Source organism: Oncorhynchus mykiss, chromosome 21 (genome assembly GCF_013265735.2).
Source record: "Oncorhynchus mykiss isolate Arlee chromosome 21, USDA_OmykA_1.1, whole genome shotgun sequence".
Taxonomy (NCBI): domain Eukaryota; kingdom Metazoa; phylum Chordata; class Actinopteri; order Salmoniformes; family Salmonidae; genus Oncorhynchus; species Oncorhynchus mykiss.
The window spans coordinates 27,046,682-27,064,317 of record NC_048585.1 but is presented as its reverse complement, the minus strand read 5'-3'; the positions used below and the strand labels follow the sequence as shown (position 1 = coordinate 27,064,317).

At 42.2% G+C, this 17,636-nt stretch overlaps 1 protein-coding gene across 1 annotated transcript; it reads right to left on the bottom strand.

Annotated features, from left to right (window-relative positions):
- Positions 1-3,757: 3,757 nt before the first annotated feature.
- Positions 3,758-16,355, bottom strand: LOC110500161 (inhibitor of growth protein 3). Its single transcript, XM_021577354.2, has 11 exons — positions 16,196-16,355; positions 15,981-16,052; positions 14,506-14,606; positions 14,103-14,168; positions 7,257-7,353; positions 6,907-6,978; positions 6,460-6,743; positions 5,970-6,178; positions 4,981-5,173; positions 4,866-4,904; positions 3,758-4,742 (listed from the first exon to the last, which is right to left on the bottom strand). Exons 1-11 carry the CDS (start codon positions 16,221-16,223, stop codon positions 4,626-4,628), a joined length of 1,278 nt encoding a protein of 425 aa, XP_021433029.1. The 5' UTR covers positions 16,224-16,355; the 3' UTR covers positions 3,758-4,625.
- Positions 16,356-17,636: the final 1,281 nt, after the last annotated feature.

The following is a 17,636-nucleotide window of genomic DNA, read 5'->3' as shown; positions in this document are numbered from 1 at the left end:
TGATCCAAAACATAAAGCAAAATCTACAATGGAATGGTTCAAAAATAAACATATCCAGGTGTTAGAATGGCCAAGTCAAAGTCCAGACCTGAATCCAATCGAGAATCTGTGGAAAGAACTGAAAACTGCTCTTCACAAATGCTCTCCATCCAACCTCACTGAGCTCGAGCTGTTTTGCAAGGAGGAAGGGGAAAAAATGTCAGTCTCTCGATGTGCAAAACTGATAGAGACATACCCCAAGCGACTTACAGCTGTAATCGCAGCAAAAGGTGGCGCTACAAAGTATTAACTTAAGGGGGCTGAATAATTTTGCACGCCCAATTTTTCAGTTTTTGATTTGTTAAAAAAGTTTGAAATATCCAGTAAATGATGTTCCACTTCATGATTGTGTCCCACTTGTTGTTGATTCTTCACAAAAAAATACAGTTTTATATCTTTATGTTTGAAGCCTGAAATGTGGCAAAAGGTCGCAAAGTTCAAGGGGGCCGAATACTTTCGCAAGGCACTGTACCTACATGTTTCAATCAGACCACCATAGTCCCTGTGCATAAGAATACCAAGGTAACCTGCCTAAAGGACTACCGACCCGTAACACTTACATCTGTAGCCATGAAGTGCTATGAAAGGCTGGTAATGGCTCACATCAACACCATCCTCCCAGAAACCATAGACCCACTCCAATTTCCATACCACCCCAACAGATCCACAGATGACGCAATCTCTATTGCACTCAACACTGCCCTTTCCCACCTGGCCAAAAATGAACACCTACATGAGAATGCTGTTCATTGATTACACAAAAGTGTTCAACACCATAGTGCCCTCAAAGCTCATCACTAAGCTAAGGACCCTGGGATTAAACACTAACCTCTGCAACTGGATCCTGGACTTCCTGACGGGCCACCCCCAGGAGGTAAGGGTAGACAACAGATTTTCTACACGGATCCTAAACACAGGGGCCCTTCAGGGGTGCGTGCTTTGTCCCCTCCTGTCCCCACCCATGACTGTGTGGCCAAGCACGACTCCAACACCATCATTAAGTTTTCCGACTTCACAACAGTGGTCGGCTTGATCATCGACAACGATGAGACAGCATCTAGAGGGGCCTCCCGAGTGGCGCAGTGGTCCAGGCTCCGTGGCAGCCTCCCGCGACTGGGAGACCCATTGGGCTGCTCACAATTTGCCCAGCATCGTCCGGGTTAGGGGACATGCTGACATGGTCACCAGGTTTACGGCTGGCTTCCGGGTTAAGTGGGCAGTGTCAAGAAGCACGGGATTTGCAGTGATGGGACAAGTCTGTAAACTACCAATTGGATACCACAAAATTGGGGAGAAAAACGGGTAAAAACTACCATGGTCCAAACATACCAAGACACTCATGAAGAGGGCACGACAACACCTATTCCCCGTCAGGAGACTGGAAAGTTTTGGCATGGGTCCTCAGAAAGTTATACAGCTGCACCATCGAGAGCATCCTCACTGGTTGCATCACCCCATGGTATGGCAACTGCTTGGCCTCCGACCGCAAGGCACTACAGAGGGTAGTGTGTTCAGCCCAGTACATCACTGGGGCCAAGCTTCCTGAACAGCTAATCAAATGGCTACCCGGAGTATTTTCATTGACCCCTCCATTTTTTTTTTTTTACGCTGCTGCTACTCGCTATTTTATTATCTATGCAGTCACTTTACCACTACCTACATGCACATATTACCTTAACTAACTAGTACCCCCTGTACATACAGTTGAAGACGGAAGTTTATATACACTTAGGTTGGAGTCATTAAAACTAGTTTTTCAACCACTCCACAGATTTCTTGTTAACTATAGTTTAGGAAAGTTGTTTAGGACATCTACTTTGTGCATGACACAAGTACTTTTTCCAACAATTGTTAACAGATTATTTTACTTCAAATTAAATGTATCACAATTCCAGTGGGTCAAAAGTTTACAGACACTAAGTTGACTGTGCCTTTAAAGAGCTTGGAAAATTCCAGAAAATGATGTCATAGCTTTAGAAGCTTCTGATAGGCTAATTGACATCATTTGACTCAATTGGAGGTGTACCTGTGGATGTATTTCAAGGTCTACCTTCAAACTCAGTGCCTCGTTGTTTGACATCATGGGAAAATCAAAACAAATCAGCCAAGACCTCAGAAAAGAAATTGTAGACTTCCACAAATCTGGTTCATCCTTGGGAGCAATTTCAAAATGCCTGAAGGTACCACATTCAATTGTACAAACAATAATACGCAAGTATAAACCCCGTGGAACCACGCAGCCAGCATACTGCTCAGGAAGGAGACACGTTGTCTCCTAGAGATGAACGTACTTTGGTGCAAAAAGTGCAAATCAATACCAGAACAACAGCCTTGTGAAAATGCTGGAGGAAACAGCTGCAAAAGTATCTATTTCCACTGTAAAACGAGTCTTATATCGACATAACCTGAAAGGCCGCTCAGCAAGGTAGAAGCCACTGCTCCAAAACCGCCATAAAAAAAGCCAGACTACGGTTTTCAACTGCACATGGGGACAAAGATCATACTTTTTGGAGAAATGTCCTCTGGTCTGTTGAAACAAAAATAGAACTGTTTGGCCAGAATGACCATCGTTATGTTCAGATGGAAAAGGGGGAGGCTTGCAAGCCGAAGAACACCATCCCAACCGTGAAGCATGGTGGTAGCAGCATCATGTTGTGGGGGTGTTTTGCTGCAGGAGGGGCTGGTGCACTTCACAAAAATAGATGGCATTATGAGGCAGGAAAATTATGTGGACATATTGAAGCAACATCTCAAGACATCAGTCAGGAAGTTAAAGCTTGGTCGCAAATGGGTCTTCCAAATGGACAATGACCCCAAGCATACTTCCAAAGTTGTGGCAAAATGGCTTAAGGACAACAAAGTCAAGGTATTGGAATGGCCATCACAAAGCCCTGAACTCCATCCTATAGAAAATTTGTGAGCAGAACTGAAAAAGTGTGTGAGCAAGGTGGCCTACAAACCTGACTCGGTTACACCAGCTCTGTCAGGAGGAATGGGCCAGAATTCACCCAACTTATTGTGGGAAGCTTGTGGAAGACTACCCGACACATTTGACCCAGGTTAAACAATTTAAAGGCAATGCTACCAAATACTAATTGAGTGTATGTGAACTTCTGACCCACTGGGAATGTGATGAAAGAAATAAAAGCTGAAATAAATCTCTACTATTCTTCTGACATTTCACATTCTTAAAATAAAGTGGTGATCCTAACTGACCTAAGGCAGGGATTTTTTTTACTAGGATCTAATGTCAGAAATTGTTACAAACGGAGTTTAAATGTGTGTATGTAAACTTCCGACTTCAACTGTAGTCTCATTACTGCTGCTCTTTTATTTGTAGTAAATTTAGTAAATATTTTTCTTAAAACTGTGTTGTTGGTTAAGGGCTTGTAAGTAAGCATTTCATGGTAAGGTCTGCTACACCTGTTGTATTCGGTGCAAGTGACAATTTGATTAGATTTTTAAATGTTTTACTGCAACAGGGATAGAGTACACAGACGTTTCGGCTTTACAGCCCTTTTCAGTGTGTACGTACAACACTTACAAAGCAATCAGTCCACATTGTAAGCCTGCTGTGAATCAAAACATTGGTGATTCAAAAGCAATCTACATTTTGATTGTGTAGTTGAATACAATGGATACCTAGAGCTATGAAGTGCTACAGTTTGATCAAGAAGAGAGGTCATCGTTGACAGACGAAGCTAGGAAACACATGAAATACCAAAAGAACTTGGATCACTTTATTTGATTTTTTTTCCTACATCTCTGGAAACTTTAACACACCGTCTCAGTACAGAATGACTAGTGACACACACACGCACATACAAAAACACTTACACTCACAGACATACACGCTTCAGTTACGACTGATCTTACACTGTACATTCTGAACTCTTCAGCTTTACAGGACTCAATGGTGGAGGTTCAGTCATATTCATCCATACGTTACCTGAAATGACCACTGTCCCAATCCTCATCTTTTAAAAGTCTTAGTTGTGTTTCATCAATTCGATTTAGAATTAAAATCAAAACTTGTAGAGGGGTTGGGTTTTGTAGTCCAATAAACACCCTTGGACTACATTTCCCAGTCTGTGTCATTCCCCTGTGAGCATTTTACTGTAATGAGCACTTCTTGTTGCAGCCGTGCGTGGAAGCCAGGGGGTGGCAGCCCTTCCTGTAACAAGGGGAAAGGCAAGGAATGTCTGATGAACGTGGGAGAGAAGAGGTGCGCGCCAAGGCTCAAAATTGAGGAAAGGGGGGGTGCGGGGGAGGACAATGAACACCCAACCAGGAGGTGCAGTTTCAGGAAGTCTTGGCTCCTTGTCTTGATTTTCTAGTCAGGTGTCTCATCCAAATATTCACACAGGATTGACCCTGCAATAACAACCCTTGACCCCACTGTTTTGACCCCTGAGAGGTCACACAGACAGACAGGTGAATAAGAATACTGTGTGTGGCCACAACAGGTACACACACTTGTTGGGAGGAACTACAGTTGAAATAGCATTGACAGTTGGTTTGGAGGGGTAGGGGTGTGGGATGGGGGATGGTCCTGGATGAGGAGTGGGGTAGTAGAGGTGGGGTGTCTATTTGTGCCTGCTGCCTCTCCTCTTCATGGCGGCAGTACACTGGGGGCAATACCACTTCCCCTTCGGGGCTTCTGTTAGGCCCACGCAGCCGTAGTGGAACCACTCGATGGGGCACTGCACAAACACACAAAGAGCACTCAGGTTAGCTCTCATACGTCATCTCTCATTTGATAAAGTCCTATGTGAAAGTAATATGGTAACAGTTCTAGAAAATGAGAAATGGAAATGGATACTTACGTCTTGATTATCACAGCCCACCATTTCTCCATAAGACACCTTTAACAAGAGAGAAGCCATTTTAGTTAACCTGTCAGCTGTAGGTGTGAGCTGTCCAGTGTGAGAGAGTGCGTACCTGGTTGCAGATGCAGTAGCGGGGCTCGTTGGGGTCGTAGGTCCAGTCCACCTGGTTGTTGGTCTCAGACTCTGGGAGGGCCGAGGCCTGCTGCGACAGCTCCTGGGCCAGGGCTGAAGAAGAGGAGCACGACGACAGGGACGAAGAAGACGAGGACGACGACGACTGGTGGTTGGAAGACTTGGTGTTGCCTCTGTGGAGGGGCAGGGGAGAAAAGACTGGACAGTTTAGACAAGATCTCAATTTTTCATCTTCATTTATTTATTCATGCTGTGGAGGTGGAGTTGAAAAGCATGGCTGGCATAATGTGGCGTGACATCATGGGACCGGACACTGAAACTAAATGATGTAGCGTGATTTGGCCTGACATCTGTTCATCTGATTTTTATTTTATTTTTATTTTACCTTTATTTAACCAGGTAGGCTAGTTGAGAACAAGTTCTCATTTGCAACTGCGACCTGGCCAAGATAAAGCATAGCAGTGTGAACAGACAACACAGAGTTACACATGGAGTAAACAATTAACAAGTTAATAACACAGTAGAAAAAAAAAGAGTCTATATACATTGTGTGCAAAAGGCATGAGGAGGTAGGCAGATAATTACAATTTTGCAGATTAACACTGGAGTGATAAATGGTCACATGGTCATGTACAGGTATTGGTGTGCAAAAGAGCAGAAAAGTAAATAAATAAAAACAGTATGGGGATGAGGTAGGTCAAATTGGGTGGGCCATTTACCGATAGACTATGTACAGCTGCAGCGATCGGTTAGCTGATCAGATAGCAGATGTTTGAAGTTGGTGAGGGAGATAAAAGTCTCCAACTTCAGCGATTTTTGCAATTTGTGGGGTGATTCAGGGTGGATTGACAAGGTTTAATAAGGCATGAAAAGTGATATCACTGGAGAAGACCACTAGCTAGGGCTAGCTTGAGCGTACGGGGGCTGTGTGTGCGCGCGTGTAAGTTGTGTGTGTAAGTTGTGTCGTACTTGGTCTTGCGTCCGCCGCGGGAGTCGGAGGCGACGGCTGAGCCGGCTGGGGTGAGGGTCTGGGTGAGGGTGTTGGCCAAGGCGGAGGTGGAGTAGGCCCCCGTGGTATCCCGGGAGGTCAGGGAGAACTCCCTCCCTAGCTGGAAGTCATTGTTTTTAATGGCCTCGTAGCTGGCCTTCAGACTGCTAGTCCTCCTGCCCTCCTTCATCTGACATGGAACGGGAGAGGGAAGGAGGGCACAGACAGAGAAAGAAGATGGGGAAGGCAGGTAGAGGGAGACACAGCCATGAACAGGGTTAGTTACAGTCGTAGGACACACATCAGTTACACATTCAAGGACATTTGTCCCAATCAGATAATTCTCAGGACAGACAGTCTGGGTCAAGATACTGATACCCATCCCCATCAGTGCAGCACTCATCTGAATAAAATCTGAGGGCAATGGAGTTGGGTGTATGTCTGTGTGTGTGAAAAATAATGTGTTTATACCTGTGCGGTGGCCTGCACAGCCTGCGCTGCAGCCATGGTGATGGCCCCTGCCCCAGCACCGGGCCCAGCAGGCAGAGAGCTGAGGTTGTAGGAGGCCAGGGGCTGGGATGAGTTTACACTGTACACGTTATTAGAGGCTGACGTCGTGCTGTTGGTGCGACAGCCGGGTGTGTTCTCCTTGGAGGCGTCTGACGTGAGTGTGGAGAGCAGGGCTTCAGATTTGAACTTCTTCTCCGGGACGTGCTCTGTAGTGTGGTGGCTCGGCTGCGTGGTGTACTTCCTCTCTGTCACACAGAAACAAGACATTAATTACTACCTTCATGACCTCGCATAGGAAAGCAGCAAATCACCTATACAAACAAGGCTCCTTAGAAAAATGTATATTGGCTTTCAACATGCAACAACTCCAAAAAGAAGGTCAGCCAAACAGCCAAGACGTGTACTTACTTTCCACGGTGGTGTGTGAGTGGGCATGGTGGTTGTTGACGGGCTGAGAAGGGCTGTCCATCTCTAGGGATCCTGACAGAAAAGAGAGAAAATGTTAGAGCTGGCTCTCTGTGACAACACTGACAGACACAAAAGTTGACTCAACAGGGTCATTTTTAGGTCAATACTGCCCCCTAGCAGGGCTGAAATATCCCAATGGAAAGGTTGATACCATTCCACTATCACGGAATTGCAATCGAAACAAGACTAGAAAAAAGCAGCCTGTCAGCCCAACATTCTGGCAGGGCCAAGAGGGTTAAGATGAAGGGGAAGGGTCTTCTATGGTGTTGTGATTGACAGACGTGACTCACGTCTCTCCAGGATCTCAGTGATGCCAGCATTGTCAGCCTCCAGCTCCATCTTGAACTTAGCCAGCTCCTGGTCCAGCTTCCTCAGGTGGCGGTCCACCTGCAACACACACCCCATTATATACCATACTGTTCATACCCCACAATAGATGTTGAACAAACCCTCCAAGATTTTACACATTGAATAATCACTTTGAAATAGATCAAAATCAAAAGATAAGAGCTTCGCCATTGTCCAACGTTTCTAACAAGACACGTCTGCGTAGCGTCCTCGAACTGTCAAACAATTTTAAGGCCTTTTGACACAGTTTACCTGTTCGTTAATAGTGAATTGGAAGTTAAAACATCTACTGTATCGCCAAAGCAAAAGATGCCCAATATGTCAAAGCCTCAGATAAGGCATAGAAAAATGCCCCTCTGACAGCCCTTCTTTGGCCTTGGCGGATGCTAGCTCGGAAGAAGCACCAGCATGGTTCAGAATGGAGATGGACAAGGGTATAACAAAATTCCTAGAGACACTTTCTGAACGCCTCAGCAAAATTAAGGTACTGGTCTATAAACTCCACGAAGACCAGAAAGTCCCAACGGGACGAGTGACAAAGTTAGAAAAAGACCATGCTGACCACCAGGCTGCCATCCTGGACGTCTGCGAGGAAGTGGACCAAAAATACAAGAAGTTGGAAGATGCCACCTCTAAACTCGAGGAGAAATTTGATTATCACGAAGATTTCCAAAGTTGCTCGAATTTGACACTTCAAGGAGGCCGTGGAGGGAAGAGACAATCTTCTTTCTAGAGGAATCGATTCCCAAAATTCTGGATCTACCCCCTCCTGCACACCCACTGGAGATCAAGAGGGCCCATCGCACCCTACGAAGGCAGCTGCCTGGCCAGGTTGCACACAAGGCATTTGTCACTCAATTTCTACCAGGAAACTGTTTGTATCCTCTCTGCTGCCCGAGCAAAGGGAGAGCTCAAATACGGAGAAGCCAGAAGTATGATCTTTCTCTCACACTACACAAGAGGAGGATGGCCTTCTCCCCACTGAAGAGACTTCTACGTCAGGCTGGCTTGGCATACGGCCTTCGCTACCCAGCAACTTTGTGGATCGAAACCAAGAATGGTGAGCGCACCTTTGACTCTGTGAAGATGGCTGAAACATACATGAGGAAAGAACTTCCTGACTTGTTCACGCCTACTACACCCTGAGGAACTGTCTTTTGAACTTGGATACAGTAGATAGTGAACTGTTAGCACGAGGAAACAACGAAATTACTCATATGATTGACTGACTGGCTGGCTGGCTGGCTAGAGTGACAATGACTGGCGAGGTAAAGTTGGATCATAGCTAATGTTGGCTGTGCTATTTTGCCAGCTCGCTATGTTTACAAGGGTGTAGCTATAGCTTCTATACATCCACACTATGCCAGGTAGTTACATTTTGCTGTATACTTTTATTTTTACACAGAGGCCCAGTCGCGTTTGGTTAACGTTGTTCATATATGTTGTTTATATTACTTCAGGGAATTGTAGCTACTATTACATTTGCTGGTTTGTTTATTGTTAGAGATGTATGCTGGCGTTAGTGGTACCAAGACAGGGATAAGCTACTCACTGGCTGTCCGCCTAATTGCCAGCTAGCTTATAGCTTTACACTTGTGTATGTGCGTACATATAATATTTTGGGGGGAGGGTGAACTCAGGAGGATGGTGATCGTTTAACTACTTGTCCCTATTTAATATTTGAGAGATGATAGCTATTGTCTGGTAAAGGTTTTCATTTATTCATCATAGCTTGATGTCTTTTTTCCTGACCTGCTGGGGTGCGTTTGTGGTCATTGCTTTTGTCGCCGCACAGCACATGTTTCAGGGCGCATTGGGGAATGCCGATTGGTTGACATTTGGGTGTGCGGGTAGGCTCTGTTGGTGACTATGAACGCACCCAAGTTTTTTGTTGTTGTTGTTGAGACATGCTCAAGTGGGGCTAAATAGTTCGGTCATTATTGTTGTAATCAAATTGTATTTTGTTACTTGACTAACAATATTTTCATGCTACAAGGAACAGTCAATGTACTTCTAATTCCATATAATTTAGAATTAACCTAATTTGAGCGATGCTATACATGGCAGGTACATCTAGCTTAAAGACTAGTGTCTAAGGATATGGGTTCTTTAACTCCCTCTGTTGGGGAGGGGGTTGGGTGTGTTTGTGGTAGGGTCAGGGTATGTTTACTACTTTATACTTTAATTTTGTACACGTTGTATAGACAACGCAGTTTTGTTTCTTTCCTTTTCCCCATTTCTTATGTCCTTCAAAGATGTCGGCACCTAATAACTATACATTTATGACACTCAACATTAGGGGTACTGAATGCCCAGTCAAGCGCAAACACATTCTGAATGATCTAAAGCAGCATAAGGTTGATATAGCTCTTCTTCAGGAGACACACCTGACTGACTCCGAGCATGATAAACTGAAGAGAGAGTGGGTGGGTCAAGTGTACTATTCATCTTTCACCTCTCGGGCAAGAGGGGTGGTCATACTCATTAATAAGCATTAACCCTTTCAGATACAATCTCAGATTAAAGACAAAGGGGGTAGGTTTGTGATCATTCAAGGTTTCATTAACACTGAGCCCATTACCATTGTGAATGTGTATGGGCCTAACTATGACGACCATACATTTCACCAAGACATCTTTTTGAAGTTAACATGCCCATCATCAGAGATAATAATGGCAGGGGGTTTTAACTTGGTACTGAACCCTTACAGTGATAGATCTTCCTCTAATAGTATCAGCCTCACATAGGCAGCTAAAATGTTAAAAGCAGAAATTAAACACTTTGGACTTGGAGATTTATGGAGATTTCACAACCAAAAGGTTAAAGAATACTCATTTTACTCCCCTGTCCATAACAGTTACTCTAGAATTGACTTATTTCTTATTCCTGCAGCAAAGGGAGGTTTAACGACTGGTTGTAAGTACTTACCAAGATGTATATCAGATCATTCTGCCCTGCTGGCTTCAGTACCAGTCAGTAGAGCATAGCCACCCTCAAGATGCAGGTTTGGCACATACAAATGTGGGATTATTTAGTAAGTAACATTTCTGAACCCACATATAGTCCAATTTTTAGCACCAATACAACTCTGCCTCCCCCCGAATTTTATGGGAAGCTCTCCTTGCATATCTGAGGGGCAAATCATATCCTTTAGTTTAGGTACTCATAAGATGTACAGGGCTCAAGTAAATTAGTTGGAGAATGAAATTAGAGATCTGGAAAATGAACAGTGTAACATTTGACAACTCAACTCTACAAATATTACACTCAAAGCGATTGGAATACAACACCCTGACGACCTATAAAGCAGAAAATGCTCTTAGAACAAAACTACTACGAACATGGAGATAAAGCAGGAAAGTTGATTGCTTGGCAAATAAGACGAGAGGATGCTAGTAGAATTATTAGCTCTATTAAGCTACCCAATAACACTGTTTTTCACAGTCCTGAGGAAATTACTCTAGTCTTCATGGAGTTTTATGAAACATTGTACAAGTCTGAAGGGGATGCCCCTGCCACAGTGCATGAGTTTTTGAACAAACCCAATGTACAAACTTTAACTGATGAGGATAGAGAGCACTTGGAGAAAGAGATTACATCAGAGGGAATACATTTCCAACACTGCTGGGGGGATATCACCGGGGTTAGACGGATTCCCTGTTGAATTCTATCGATCCTTTTTACCCAAACTAATTGAGCCTCTTTGCAGTATGTTTAATTATGCCATAGAGACAGAAAAGCTCCCAGACACACTTGAACAGGCACTGATCAGTTTTGTTCAAACCTGGGAAAGATCCTCTGCTTTGTGGGTTGAATAGGCCAATATCTCTATTGAACACTTCATATTAGATTCTTGCGAAACTCATAGCACTTAGACTGGATAAGGTTCTTCCGGACTTGGTTGATATGGACCAAACAGGCTTTGTAAGAAACCGCTCATCTCCTGATAATATCAGAAGATTATTTAATATTATGTAGAGAATGACCAAGAATCTGTAGTGGCGGCTTCATTAGATGCAGAAAAAGCTTTTGACCGCATAGAATGGAACTACCTGTTTGAAGTTTTACATAGGATGAATATTGGACCTAAGTATGTTGGTCTGATTAGATTACTGTACAAATGTCCGGCAGCTCAGGTCCTGACTAATGGAAACATTTCCTCACAGTTTTCTCTATCACGTGGCACAAGACAGGGTTGTCTCTCTAGTCCTCTCCTTTTTTCTTTGGCTATAGAGCCACTGGAAGAAGCTTTTAGATCTCATCCATCCATCCATGGTGTTCGTATAGGTGGGCCTGAACATCTGGTCTCGCTATATGCCGATGACGTTTTGCTTTACCTCAATAAACCAGTAATTTCACTCCGAGCATTAGTTGACATCCTGAAAGAATATGGGACCTTTTCGGGATATAAGATAAACCCATCGAAAAGTATAAAACTTTGCTTTTTAACAGGGCAGCTATGCAGAACCCAATCTTAGACCAGTCGTTTACTTGGAAACCACAGAAAATGTCATCTTGGATTGCAAATTCATTCTGAAATTATTAAGACATCAACTGAACTATACTACACTTCTCAAAAAGGTTGGGGAAGAATTAGATAGATGGTGGGATTTACCAATTTCTCTTATTGGGTGGGACAATTGTGTAAAGATGAATATATTACCAAAATTCTTGTACCTTTTTCAAACCTTGCCTTTTCCTATTCCCAAAGTTTTTTCCAAACAACTTAATTGGAAGATGTCTTCATTTCTGTGGAAAGGGAAACCCCCCAGAGTGAAACTCACAACTTTATGCGAACCATACTCAGAAGGAGGACTTACTCTACCTGACTTCCAGTTGTATTACTGGGCATCTTTTTTTAAAAACATTTATTTAACTAGGCAAGTCAGTTAAGAACAAATTCTTATTTTCAATGACGGCCTAGGAACAGTGGGTTAACTGCCTGTTCAGGGGCAGAACGACAGATTTGTACCTTGTCAGCTGGAGGATCTGAACTTGCAACTTTTTTTTGGCTACTAGTCCAAGGCTCTAACCACTAGGCTACCCTGCCGCCTCAGTTAAAGGCTGTGTGGGTATGGCAAAATACAACAACAAGTTCACCCTCTTGGGAGACAGAGGAGGAGTGTCTGACCCCTGCTACATTGGCATCTATACCTTATATTAGCCCACCTAAAGCTTTGCTAGGTCTCATAAACAACCCTTTCATTAAAAACACTTTAAATATATGGATGGAAGTCTGTAAACAAACAGAAGGGCTCAGATCTATACATGAACAAACACCTTTCTATAATAACCCCATCTTACCCAAAGCACCCTGAGAGATGGTATTACATTTTCTTGGTTCAACAAAGGAATTAAAACATTTGGTAATCTCTATAGAGAAGGTGAACTACTATCCTTTCAACAACTGGCATCTCGTTTTCAGTTACCTCAAACTAATTTCTTCAGGTACCTACAGGTTAGACATTACATTGCAACTCAGCAGGGAGGTAGGATTCAGCCCATGAGTAAACCTAAAACTGATAAACTGCGGCTGGAAAGGGGTAAAAGGTTAAATTTCCTACATGTACTCTGGTCTTCAAGCTCTATTGGGGAACGATGAACGTCTGAAAGCTTGCATGAAGTGGCATGATGACCGTGGTCTCATTTTTGAGAATGAGAAATGGGGAAAGCTCTTTTTACATGCTCAGCACAAGTTGATGCAATTCAATATTTTACATAGGGTCTACTTTACACCAGAGAGACTGTATAAGATCAATTCTAAATATTCTAAATTTTGCCCAAGGTATAAAAAGGTATAAAAAGGCACTTCTGCATGTTTTTGTCCTGCTCTGAACTAAGCTATTATTGGAAAGACATTATTCAGATCTTATCACAGGTCACTAATGAGGGTCCTTCCCTTATTCTTATTGGAGATGATTCTGTTCTACCAGTTAATATTTGTAGCAAAACCAGATTCATTAAATTGGCCGTCATTGCAGCCACTAAATGCACAGCTATTATGTGGAAGAGTGACACTCCGTCAAGCAAGCAGATGTGGCTAAAACAACTGTCCTCCTATATTCCATCTGAAAAAATAACATACAATTTATATAATAAACCCTTTGAATTTACTGATGTCTGGGGGGACTTTCAGAAGTTTCTAGAGTTTTTAGCTGCCTCATTACTACATACTTCATTAATGTATTATTATTATTCGTTTTTGTGTTGAAATCATTTATTTTCTAGCATGGAATGTGAAGGTCATTCTGTTTCTTTTTTTGTTGTTAATTAGTGAGGCTAATATCGGTTTCGAGGGGAGGGAGAGGAGTGTTCCTGTGTTGGGGAGGGAAGGGTTTTGCACAATGTGCCCCCATGTAGCATGGTGTTTTGTGTAGGTGGAAGGAATAACATGGCATTATCGGTGTCATATTTTGACGATTGTTAAACTGTAAATAAAAATGTTTTAAATGCCAATAAATATATTGTACAAAAAAAGATAGAAATTTCAATATCTAAATAAATATTAAAAACATCTGAAAAGACTGGCATTTTTGTGACTTCCAAATGATTCGCATTGTTTGACTGCCACCCAGTGGCACAGAGACAGCACAGTCCTGAACAGAACATTTTATATTTTAGTGGGGACATGCACCCACAAATCATCTTGAAAAAGGCCACAAGTGATAAAGATTCTCCTCCAACTTCCCTTGTCCCTACCTTTTTATAGAAGTGGTTTCCCAGGACCCATGAAACAAAACAGACATTGTTAGACAGAGCTCCGTCTTGGCATTGAAATTCCAACTCACCAGATCATAAATCTGATTGGCCAGCTGTACTTTTTCATCTGCATCCTCCAATGCCTTATAATAATCCTGAAACCGAGAAAAAGCTGTCAGAGACCAAGCTGAACTAACACGGGCACGTTTTTACTAGCTTCGACTTTGCTGATAGCTACTTTGAGGAAAAATGTACTTACTATGACTGTGATATGTGGTTGTGCCACCTAGCTATGTTAAGATGAATGCACTAACTATAAGTAGCTCTGGATAAGAGAATCTGTTAAATGACTAAAATGTAAATGACAAAGCACAAAGAATCATCACAAAAAGTGTGGTGGTACAGCTTTATCGTAAAACATTTATGGGATTAAAAGAACAAAACTGTCTTTTCAAAAAGGGAAATATACATAATCTGAGACTTATTTGGCACCTTTTTGATAACTCCCATCTGCTCTTCCCTCCACTCTGGCTTGTTCTTCTTTGCATTGACAAAGAACTCATTCACCCTCTGCTCCAATTGGTCCATGGCATCTACAGCAAATGGGAAGAGTGAGCTACCTGGACAGGTGTGTCTGAGACACTATTAATATGGGTTTATACTCTGCATGCATGTGGAATAATTCATATCCATTTGTACTTCAATGCTAACCAGAAGGGACAATATATATGTGGTGTCTGTGGACCCGAAGGCTTGTGATTAAAACTACCAGCGAACCGAACCACCACCAATAAACCAGTGGTTCCCAACCTTTTTCGATTACTGTACCACCAACTGAATTTTGCTCTGCCCGGAGTACAAGTCCGTGTGCATTTTTTTTTATTTCACCTTTATTTAACCAGGTAGGCTAGTTGAGAACAAGTTCTCATTTGCAACTGCGACCTGGCCAAGATAAAGCATTGCAGTGTGAACAGACAACACAGAGTTACTCATGGAGTAAACAATTAAGTCAGTAACACAGTAGAAAAAAAAGGGGAGTCTATATACATTGTGTGCAAAAGGCATGAGGAGGTAGGCGAATAATTACAATTTTGCAGATTAACAACACTGGAGTGATAAATGATCAGATGGTCATGTACAGGTAGAGATATTGGTGTGCAAAAGAGCAGAAAAGTAAATAAATAAAAACAGTATGGGGATGAGGTAGGTAAAAATGGGTGGGCTGTTTACCGATAGACTATGTACAGCTGCAGCGCCCGGTTAGCTGCTCAGATAGCGGATGTTTGAAGTTGGTGAGGGAGATAAAAGTCTCATTATACCAGTAGGACTATGGTCTCATGAGTCTTCTCAAGAACCCCCTATAAAAGGTCCCCTGGTTGTGAACCACTGTACTACATAGCCGTTCAGGTTAAATTAATATCGGTGTATGCTCTAGTTAGCAAACAGTTCACGTATATGTATCTAGTTATAGTCACATGAAAAAAAAACTGTTAACTAGCTAACGTTACATGTCTAACGTTGATACTACATGTGATGTGTACGCTCCGAATCTATGTCCCCTGTCTTGTTTACATTCATTGTTCAACTTCTGTGCATGCACACACGATCAGCAAACGTTAGTTGTACCTCTATATGGAAAACAAATATAACATGACCTTATGTTGTAATTTCTATAACCCTAGCTAGAATCAAACAAACCCACTAACGTTAATTAACTTTCTCAGGTTACTGAAAGTTGTTGCAATGTTAAACTAGCCAAGTTCGCAACCGCTAGCTAGCTGTGTTAGCTATACAAATAAAAATACTGCATTTATCACTTTTATTTGGACGCTAACTAGCGTGTTAGGAGTTCGACTCTTTGTTCTATATGACCCTAAAAAGTGCGACGCTGAGAATTATGTGTCTTCAAATTGAAAAATGCTCGCCGGTGAAGTGTTTGTAGACTGTCACGTTGCAGCAATACATACTCTGAACTTGCAGGTCCATCTCTCTCATTTCCGTAAATCTGTCGCGGAGATCCATGGGTAGCTGCTCGATCACTGCCAGCGAGAAGAAAAAGCGAATATAGGTGTTAGCATGGCTAGGCTAACAGTCCGGGCGCGCTCCGGCTAGAATTATGCACATTTACGACAGTAAATGCACAAATAATACCACCTAGGCGTAAAATAAACGTAATACTCACTCTCGAGGTAATCCTCTAGGTACAGCATCTTGGCAAATTAGATATTTTAGGCGTTTATGAAAATATTTTGTGTCTTTCAATATGGCGCCGCAAACCGCTGTGTCCCGAAGAAAAAATACCACTGACAAACTGAGGTCAGAGAAAGTAACGTCAGTAGAACGTAGAATGTGATTGGCCAGATATGGAGTTGAGTGCTAAACTTCAAAAATCCGTTAGTTCCTGTAGTTCATAGACATCAATTTCAAACGTTGACTGAAATAGCGTAATTAAGCTTTTCCAACGAGGTAAATACATTTGAATCATCAAACTTCAATGCAAATGCGCTATTTTAATTGTAAATTAATACTTATGTGTAACCTCAATGAAGGTGAGCAACAATAATGCTCATCTGGCACCATTTATATTGTGTAGGCCTACACACAAATTGAATTGAGATATTATTTAACTATAACGAACACATTCAACTATAAGTAACACACTGAGAAAATAAAATAACACCCCACATTTGAATAGTCTAACAGATTATGGATCTAAGTCCATTATCGGCCTGATATACAGTGCCTTCAGAAAGTATTCACACCCCTTGACTTTTTCAACAATCTACACCAAATATTCTATAATGTCAAAGTAAAATAATGATTTTAACATTTGTAAAAAAAATTAAAAAGTCCATCATGTTTTTCACAGTTGAATCTGTGTTTTAAATTCACTGCTCGACCAAGGGACCTTACAGATAATTGTATGTGTGAGGTATAGAGATGAGATAGTAATTTAAATATCATGTTAAACACTATTATTGCACACAGTGAGTCCATGCAATTTATTATGTGAATACTTATTGACTCAAGACATTTGATCTTTTTATTTTTAATTAATTTGTTTAAAAAAAAAAAAAAAAAAAAAAACAGAATTCCACTGTTATGTTGTTATATAGAGGCATGCTATAGAAGCAGGAGAAGCTAGTCATTCATAACTTTTTTGTGCACCTTCATTCACTCTCATTTACTGTCTCACCCCCTTCTCCAGTCTCTCGCATTTGGTATCCTCTCAATATCCTCTCCTGATCTCTCTCAACCCGACCCTTCATTACAAGCCCTAACCCATCCATCCCATGCACCAAACACTGTCTCACTCCTCTCTCAATTCTCTCCCCCCCCCCCCCCCCATTCACCATTTCCATCCCATCCCACCCCATCCTCATTCCCTCTAATCTTCTCATATCTCCTTGCCTCCATTGGATTGGCACACTGAAGACCACCCAGGAAGTCAATGCTATGATGAAATGTCCTTGAATCTATTCAGTCAACATTATTGTTATCAGAGAACACAATATATATTGTCAATTTCTTTAATGGGAGTCTATTTTGTTGTGTGCATCTCTAACAATAAAGATTTTAAAGCTGATCAATCCCATTTGGTTCATGGCCAGACTGTGGACATT

Bases quoted from the DNA above. Each gene is read 5' to 3' on its own strand.
- LOC110500161 (XM_021577354.2), bottom strand. From the start codon at position 16,223: ATGCTGTACCTAGAGGATTACCTCGAGA. The intron at 6,979-7,256 runs GTGAGTCACGTC...CTTTTCTGTCAG, and splicing joins CACTGAGATCCTGGAGAGAC to GATCCCTAGAGATGGACAGC. The intron at 6,179-6,459 runs GTATAAACACAT...GTTCCATGTCAG, and splicing joins CTGTGCAGGCCACCGCACAG to ATGAAGGAGGGCAGGAGGAC.